This window comes from Carlito syrichta, unplaced genomic scaffold, assembly GCF_000164805.1.
Source record: "Carlito syrichta isolate Samal-C Ts95f unplaced genomic scaffold, Tarsius_syrichta-2.0.1 Scaffold302949, whole genome shotgun sequence".
NCBI lineage: Eukaryota > Metazoa > Chordata > Mammalia > Primates > Tarsiidae > Carlito > Carlito syrichta.
Window position 1 is genome coordinate 474,303 of NW_007247045.1, and position 9,617 is coordinate 483,919.

The 9,617-nt window shown below is 46.7% G+C and overlaps 1 protein-coding gene across 1 annotated transcript in view; it reads right to left on the bottom strand.

The window, feature by feature from the left end:
• The window catches only part of BSPRY (B-box and SPRY domain containing), a 47,307-nt gene that overhangs the window by 13,047 nt on the left and 24,643 nt on the right, over nt 1-9,617 (bottom strand). Inside the window, exon 4 of the mRNA XM_008057323.2 lies at nt 2,272-2,502. Within this exon, the coding sequence (XP_008055514.2) occupies nt 2,272-2,502 (231 nt within the window). The remainder of the gene's footprint in view (nt 1-2,271; nt 2,503-9,617) is intronic.

The following is a 9,617-nucleotide window of genomic DNA, read 5'->3' on the forward strand; positions in this document are numbered from 1 at the left end:
CAAAAAAAAAAAAAAAAAAAGGTAGTGTGCACCTGTAGTTCCGGCTACCTGGAAGGTTGAGGTGGAAGGATCACCCGAACCCAGCAGGTTGACGCTGGGGTGGCCGTGAGCATGCCACTGTACTCCAGCCTGGGAGACAGATTGAGACTCCAACTCAAAAAAAATAAAAAAGAATAAAAACTTTTACTCCTTCAAGCACAAAGCTTTCTGGGTTGTACTTCACACACACACACACACACACACACACACACACACACCCCCTACACACACATACACCACAACACATGCTCAGAATGAATATTATATCCCCGTGTGCTATGGCATCTTAGGTTCCTGTCAACTCCACTGTAGGATTATCACCTGTTTACCCAACAGCATCCCCCACAAAGACTGTCAGCTCCTAGATGACTATGGCTTCTTGTGAATCTTCTGTTGTAACTGTCTCAGTGTCTGGAACTGTCTCAGTGTCTCAGGATGTGCCCAGGACATGGGAGCTATGTGACTAAATGAATGCACAATCTAGGCCAGTCATGGAAACTGCCCTACTTGAAAATGCAGCGAAACAGCTTAGGTGTTCTACATTCTCCTTCCTCTGCTTGACATTTTTACTCAGATGCCACGATGTACCCTCAAAACTGGAGGCATTTGAAGATCTATGTGAAATACTCTGAGAGGCTATGTACCAAATATTAATCATGGTAACTCTTGGCGGGAGAATTATGAATGAGCTCTGTATTTTCACATGGGGCCTTGTCAGCTCTGCCAAGCAGTGTTTTCTCTGTGTGCTTTTGAACTCTCTCCACCTCCTCACTTCCTTTAACACTGCTACTCGGGCAACCCCCTCAGGTCCCCTCCCACTGTGGGAGCTTTTCTGTCCTCTCAATAAATCCTGTTTAAAAAACAAAAAAAAAAACACTGATACTCTTCTTATCAGGCATCAGCCTCTAAGTCACTTTAGTCAGAAAGTCTTCCCTGAGTCCTCCTTCCCCCAGCCTGGATTGTCAGGTCCCTAGTTCTGAGTGACTTCCTCTACCATAGTACATATCGTTCCATACCTAATTGTCATTTTATGTATTTGTCTCTTTCTTTTTTTTTTGAGTAGGAGTCTCACTCTGTCGCCCAGACTGGAGTGCAGTGGCCGCTCCCGGCCACCGCAACCTCGCCTACTGGGCTCCAGGGATCCTTCCGCCTCAGCCTTCCAAGTAGCTGGAATTACAGGCATGCACTACCACGCCCGGCTGATTTTTTTTTTTTTTTTTGATTTATTGTAGAGATGAGGTCTCGCTGCCCAGGCAGGTCTCGAACCCGCGGGCTCAGGCAATCCACTCACCTCAGCCTCCCAAAGGCGCGGGATTACAGGCTGAGCCACCGAGCCCGGCTGATATGTGTTTTTGTTGTTATTGTAGTTTGAGTCAGGGTCTCACTTTATTGCCCAGGCTGGAGTGCAGTGGCACGATCACAGGTAACTGCAGCCTTGAACTCCTGGGCTCAAGCAATCCTCCTGCCTCAGCTTCCTGAGTAGCCAGGACTACAGGTGTGTGCCATCATGCCCAGTAATTATTTGACTTTTTTTTCATAGAGACAAGGTCTTGTTATGTTGCCCAGGCTGGTCTTGAACTCCTGGGCTCAAGCAATTTTCCCACCTTGGCCTCCCAAAGTGCTGGAATTACAGGCGTGAGCCACTGTGCCCAGCCTCAATGATATTTGTTAAAGCACCGTGAGAAAAATTTTACTCAATGCCATTGCAATAGGTATAAGCTCCACTGCAGTGGGGTCTTGCAGTGGGAGAGAGACTGCACTCAACTCTAAATACAGCATGAACAGGTGGAAATTTATAGCCAAGGAGCAGTGTGGAGGGTCAATGGATGGAAAATTACTAAGAGGAAACATCAGTAAGGGGGATTCTGGCAAAACCAACCTAACAGGATTCTTGCTGAAGACATGCCACAGTGATCAGACATTACCCGGGGGATGGTGCAGGATGAAGAAACTGATCAGATATAGAGAATGATCAGATATCAAGGATGGGGATTTCTGGCTAAACTGACTGGTAGGGTTCTTTTGCTAAAGCTGGATTTTACAAGGAAGTGCACAGAGGAACATAGGAAAATGTTCAGAAACCTGGCTAAAGTTTGGTCAAGCAAAAAATGTATGTTATTCATCCCTACTCCAAATTCTCATCTCCATCCACCTCCAACAAACATTCTTGATGTTTGGAAACCTTTGGGGAGCTTGGCCAACTGGTCATACCCTCACCCTTGCCTGACTTACAATCAGCTGTAGGTCATCCAGATGGGTGAGCATGCCCACCAGGCTGGTGCGGATGACGTCAAGCTTCTGCAGCGCCTCCGCCCAGTGCACCCGCTGTGTCAGGATACTCTGGTGGGCCCGCTCCTCTTCACCATGCACCTGTTCCAGTAACCTCTGCTCCTCGCTCTCGCACAGACTCCTCACCAGACTCAGTCGCTGGATAACCAATTCCCTTGCTGCACTGGCCATGCTCTGACAAAAGATAAAATGAGGAGTTGGGTCCTGGCAAAGTCCCAGTCAGGATTAACAGGGTTTAGGCTCAGCAGGAAGAAGTGCTGAGATTGATTAGCAATGTCTGCTGTAGGTTTAGTAAGAGAAATAACAGTACTTAAGCCATTTACTTTAACATCCCAGCCCTAAGACTTCCCAAATATGATTTAGGGTAAAGAAATCTGAGTTCCAAACAAACAGATCATATTTCATACAGTCATGATTAGAGAATGGAAGACCTGGGCGGGGCTTAGAAATCAACTAGAGTTACCTGCTTATGTTACAATTGGGAATACGAAGGCTAAGTGATCAAGGTCAGAGAGTCCCAGAACTGCAGAACAGAGCAACTAAAAAGTCACCCCCATCAGCAGGATCCATACCAACAGTGGTAAAGTTGGTATTTCACTTCATCTTGGGACAAATGATTGATTACTTCCTAAAGCTGTGTATTTCAACTGGTTCCATGGTAGAATTTTTATTTGCCACAGAGAGAGTCTGAAATCAATTCTCAGACAATAAAGTTAACAACTATCTTCTAACTTTTAGCACAGTACCTAGCATGTAGTAAATACTCAAATATTGACTGAATGGGAATTTTTTTCCTGACTTAGTAAAAAAATCTCCTGGTAGCACTCACATGTCAATTCAGTAGAAGAGCTGAGGCTAGAACCCAATTCTCTGGGCTTTCGGTCCAACACTATTCCCCTACATTAGATGTCATCTGGTAACCAACCCTCCCCAAGGTGCCAGTTATATAAAGCACCTGCACCTGTATATGCTTGCCAGACAAGGGAGAGTCGAACTGCCTTCTTCATGTCAAAAAGTTAGGGATAGCCAGAAGCTTTTGCTATGCTCTGTCCCTGAAGACCTGCTTTGTACAGTCACGGGGCTGTCATTTTTGTTTTGTTTTGTTTTTAGTTGGAGTCTCACTCTGTCACCCAGGCTGGAGTGCAGTGGCACACTCACGGTGACCCTAGCATTGACCTGCTAGGCTCTGGCGATCCTTCCGCCTCAGCCTTCGAAGTAGCTAGAACTACAGCCACATGCTACTGTGCCCGGCTAATTTTTTTTTATTTATTGTAGAGATGAGGTCTCGTCAAGTTGCCAGGGCTGGTCTCAGGCAATCCCATGGGCTCAGGCAATCCATTTGTCTCGGCCTCCCAAAGTGCTGGAATTACAGGCTGAGCCACCAAGCCCAGCCTCGTTTTTGTTTCATAGAAAAAACTGAGGCTCATAATTTGTCTGATAGGGAGGAGAGAGTGGCTAAGTAAATGGCAAGTGAACTCAGAAGGTCAGACTCCAAGTCCACAGTGTTTTCTTGAGGCAACATAACACAGTGGTTAGGAAATTAAGCTTTAGAGACAGTGTTTAGATTTAAATCTTTTTTTTTTTTTGAATCAGAGTCTTACTCTGTCACCCAGGCTGGACTGCAGTGGCATGCTGTTCACAGCCACAAAGCCTCAACCAGCTGGGCTGAGGTGATCCTTCTGCCTCAGCCTTCCAAGTAGCTGGGACCACAGGCATGCGCCACTACACCTGGCGAATGTTTTCGATTTATTGTAGAGATGAGGTCACGCCATGTTGCTCAGGTTGGTCTCGAACCCCTGAGCCCAGGCAATCCTCTCGCCTCCATCTCCCAAAGTGCTGGGATTACAGGCATGAGCCACTGTGCCTGGCTAGATTTAAATCTTAACTGCTCCACTCACCAGCTGCAGAACTTTGAGCATGTCTCTTATCTTCCCTATGCCTTAGTTTTCTAATCTATAAAATGAGGATAATATCAGCACCTACCTCATAAGACTATGGTGAGGATTAAATGTGTTAATACACATAAAGTAAATAGAACAGGCCAGACATAGTGGCTCATGCCTGTAATCCCAGCACTTTGGGAGGCTGAGGCAGGATTGCTTGAGCCCAGAAGTTCAAGACCAGCTTAGGCAACATGATGAAACCTTGTCTTTCCAAAAAAAAGTTTAAAAAATTAGCCAGGCATGGTCGCACACACCTGGAGTCCCAGCTACTCAGGAGGCTGAGGCAGAAGGATCGCCTGAGTCCAGGAGGTCAAGGCTGCAATGAGACAAGATCACGCCACTGCACTCCAGCCTGGGCAACAGAGTGAGACCCCAACTCAAAATTTTAAAAAGTAAATCGGACAAAACTTGCCACATGATAAGTGTTCAATATCATTTGCTATCATTCTTCCATCTATCCCACCATGATGTCTTACCCACAGAAGTGGGCCCTGACAGCCATGTTTGTACTGTGTGATCCTGGATCAAGAATGGATCCTCACCCAAGACAGATCAGATGTGTCCTGCTTAAAAGACTCTAGTCAATTGCAAGAAGTTTCTTGAGCCATTTCCAGAAAAGGAAAGCAGAGAAAAGAAAAAGATTATGTCTCCAAGGATATGACAGAGAGTAGATAAACCAAAACCCTCTCAGAATGAAGCACAGAAATACTGGAAAAATCACCCAAGCATCCTTTTAAAAGAGTAATGAAGTAAAGAAAATTCTCCAGGGTCCAAAAATAGGAAACTGAACACCAGTATAATCAAGCTGAGGACACAACTACCCTGGTTGGGGCTTGCAATTCACCTTAGAATGTTAAAGTCATCTAAACTATCACAGAAAATGAGAGCACAATAAAGACATCTCTCATAAAAAACAGAATACTTCCTATGAATGAGAAGACTTCATTAACAATTAGACTTTTAAATATTTGAAAAAAACATATAAAACCAGGAGGTAATTGGGTTAAAGCATTTTACAGTGCTTGTGCTACTCTGGAAGAGGCTAGAGATGCTTAACTCATTTTAAACACTGTGAACATGTACATTAAAATTTTAGGAATACAAACTATAGACTACAGTCAGAATGTATAACTTTCAAACTAGCATAGGGAAAGAGGTAAAATGACTCAAAAGAAGGTAGGAAAGAAAGAAAAAAGAGTAGAAAAATCTGAGTAGAAAACAAAGTAAAATGATAGCTATAAATCCAAAAATATCAGCAATCACAATAGTAATAAATGAATTAAACTTCCTAGTTAAAAGACAGGGATTATTAGACTGGATATTTTTTAAAAGGAAACAAAATCCAATTATAAAACATATCTAAAACACAAAAACATAAAAAAAGAAAGGATAGAAAAAGATAAGCCAGGCACAGTGGCTCACACCTGTAATACCAGCACTTCGGAAGATAGAGACGAGAAGACTGCCTGAGTCCGTGGGTTTGAGATCAGCCTGAGCAACATGGCGAGACTTTGTCTATATAATAAAACAAAAAAATTAGCCAGGTGTGGTGGCTCATGCCTATGGTTCCAGATACTTAGAAGGCTGAGGTGGAAGGATCACCTGTACCCAGCAGGTCAAGGCTGCAGTGGCTGTGAGCATGTCACTGTACTCCAGCCTAGGTGACAGAGTGACTGTGACTCAAAAAAAGAAAAGAAAATAAAAAGATATATCAGGAAAATATTTGCTAGTATAATAATGAATAAAGGACTATATAGACATTAAGGCAAAAAGAATTCCCAGGGCAACAAGTCACTAAAAGAAATATACATATAACAGGACTGATTTGCCAAGAATTTAAATATATAACACATCTAACATAGGGTCAAAATATAGAAACAATAATTGGCAAAAAGTATGAGGAAACACAGTCAAGTCTATAGCCATGATATAAAAATTTAAAAGCCCCTTGGCTTTTAAAAGCCCCATGGTGGTGCATGCCTATAGTTCCAGCTACTTGGAAGGCAGAGGCAGAAGGATCGCCTGAGCCCAGCAGGTAGAGCCCAGTCTGGTTGACAGACTCTGACTCAAAAAAAAAAAAAAAAAGCCCCTTGATTAGTTTTTCAAGTTAAGTGGAAACATTCACATAAATTGATCATATTTTAGGGCAGGAAACAAGCTACAACACAGTTAAGTTGGAAATATATAATAATAATGACTTAAAAATTAAAAAGTAAAACCATGAATGTGGAGATTTCCTTATTTATTTGTTTTTTCGGAGTTGGAGTCTCACTCTGTCACTCAGGCTGGAGTGCAGTGGCACACTCATGGCCACTCTAGCCTTCTGAGGGATATTGCTAAGTTATTTCTTACAACTACATGTGAATCTACAATTATCTCAAAATAAAAAATTGTAAAAACTACATAATGATCAAGTTGGGATGGTTTTCCCAGGATGATTTAGCATTAGAAAATTCAATAATATATTACTGTATTATCAGTTTGACAGAGAACAAAACATATCTGTAAACTGACAAATGGAGGCCGGGCAAAATAGCTCACACCTGTAATCCTAGTACTTTAGGAGGCTGAGGTAGGAGAATGGCTTGAGGTTAGCCTGGGAAACATAGCAAGACCTGGTCTCTATAAAAAAATTTAAAAAGTTATCTGGTGGTGCATGCCTGCAATCCCAGCTATGCAGAAGGATCCCTTGAGCCTAGGAGTTCAAGGCTGCAGTAAGCAATGAAAACTATCATGCCACTGTACTCCACCCTGAGCAACAGAGTGAGACCTTGTCTCTAAAAGTAATAACAATAATAATAAACTGACAAGTGAGCCGGGCTCAGTGGCTCAGCCTGTAATCCCAGCACAATTGGGAGTCTAAGGTGAGTGGATTGCCTGAGCCTGTGGGTTCGAGACCCGCCTGGCCAACTTGGCGAGACATCATCTCTACAATAAATCAAAAATTAGTCGGGCGTAGTAGCGCGTGCCTGTAGTTCCAGCTACTTGGAAGGCTGAGGTGGAAGGATCGCCGGAGCCCAGCAGGTCGAGGCTGCAGTGGCCAGGAGCGGCCACTGTACTCCAGTCTGGGCGACAGAGTGAGACTCCAACTCAAAAAAATAAAAAATAATAAATAAATAAATAAACTGACAAGTGGTATTATTAAGAACCTACAGCAAAGGGGGCAATGGAAAACAGAAACCATCAAGAGAGAATTTCTACAAATTCCACCCATCACCTACCTAATACCTGCACTTATGCCTGTATACTCCCTGTTTCTGTGGATAAGCTGTGTATACTCTCACTTGAGGCCAGCATTTCTACTTCTCTACTAGATCCCATCCCCCCTGCTGTACCCCATTCTCCCTTTTCTACTGCATCATTATTTTCCTCCTCTCTACTGGACCATTCCTAAAAGAATACAACCAGTGTAATTTCTTCTCTCTAAAACAAACAAAACAAAACCCTCTTGATCCCATATTCCCCTCCAGTTATCACCCCATTTCTCTGCTCCTTTCTACAATAAAGCTCCTGAAAAGTTGCCTGCGTCAATTATCTCAACTGCCCTTCTCCCATTCTATTGAAAACCCACTCCAATAAGACTTCCACTCTCACACTCTACAAAACTCATCAGGATTGCCAAAGAGTTGCATGAATTTTTTGACTTTGTTTTGTTTTATATTTTATTTTAAAGATGTGGGGTCGCCAGGCTCGGTGGCTCAGCCTGTAATCCCGCGCCTTTGGGAGGCTGAGGTGAGTGAATTGCCTGAGCCCACGGATTCGAGACCCGCCTGGGTAACTCGGGGAGACCTCATCTCCACAATAAATAAAAAAATCAGCCGGGCGTGGTAGCGCATGCCTGTAATTCCGGCTACTCGGAAGGCTGAGGCAGAAGGATCACGGAGCCCAGCAGGTCAAGGCTGCGGTGGCCGGGAGCGGCCACTGCACTCCAGTCTAGGCGACACAGTGAGACTCCCACTCAAAAAAAACAAAAATGAACTGGGCACGGTGGTGCCTATAGTCCAATTACACGGAAGGCTGAGGCGGGAGGATCGCCTGAGCCCAGGAAGTCGAGGCTGCGGCGAGCCGTGATGGTGCCACGGCGCTCCAGCCTGGGCCACAGGGTGAGACCCTGCCGCTAAAATAAATAAATAAATAAAAAGGCCCCTCTCCCGGAGCATGGGCTGGTCAGTGCCACGTTTGCGTGCGACCCTGAGGCCGGGTCACATAGGTGCGGTGGCTCCCGCCGATTCTCTCCGGGGCCTCGCCCTCTGGGGGAAGCCGGCCGCCCCGCAGCCCCGAGGATGATCACGTGATGTCCAGGGCCACAGAGGACACGGCGAGCGTCAGAGCTGCGCACGGGCCAGCCTCCGCCGTGTCCTCCCTGCCTCCAGAACCGTGAGAAGAAAACCTGTGGCCCTTTGAGCCACGGGGTGTGAGGTCACTTGTCACAGCAGCTGCAGGACACTCCTCCCCGGGACTATCAGCGTAGGCCCCGGCCCGGCCGGTAGCCCAGGGTTCAGGGTCACCGTCTCCTGCCCTTGGTGGGGAGGAGAAGGCTGGGCCTCCAGCCCTGACCTGTCTCTGCCCCGTCCTGCTGGCGTCCAGCTCCCCATCGACGTGTCTCCGAGCCATGGAGCCTGCTGGGGCCACCAAGGTCGTGCCCCCTCCGGACGCCACGTGTTGCCGGGCGGTCACCCTCGGCGTGGTAGCCACTGGTCTCGCTGTCCTCGCCTTGGGAGTCCTCTGGGGTAAGTGGCTGGGGTCCCAGCACCAGGCCGGGGAGCCACGTGGTGGGCTCTCTGTGGTCGGAGTCCAGGGCGGAGCGTCCAGCACAGGCAGGAAGTTGCCCCCGGTTGGGGGTGGACTTGGGGGTGGGGAAAGACCCACTCTGTTCCCGGTTTTCCCAACTGGAGGTCTTCCTAGAGGAAGTGTCACGTGGGGCGGGGTGGGGAGCTGAGGTGGACAGAATTAGGGTCCGCGGCCAGGCGGGGGGCTCATGCTTGTCATTCCAGCACTTTGGGAGGCCGAGGTGGGAGGACCGCTTGAGCCCAGGAGTTTGAGACCAGCCTGGGCAACGTGGTGAGACTTGTCTCTACAATAAGTCAAAAAACAGGCCGGGTGTGGTGGTATCCGTCGTCCCAGCTACTCGGGAGGCTGAGGAGGGAGGATCTCCTGAGCCCAGGAGGTCGAGGCTGCCATGAGCTGTGATCACGGCTGGACAGTGGGAGGCCCTGTCTCTAAAAATGTCTTGGCCGGGCTCGGTGGCTCAGCCTGTCATCCCAGCGCTTTGGGAGGCCGAGGTGTGTGGATGGCCTGAGCCTGCGGGTTCGAGACCCACCCGGGCAACTTGGCGAGACCTCATCT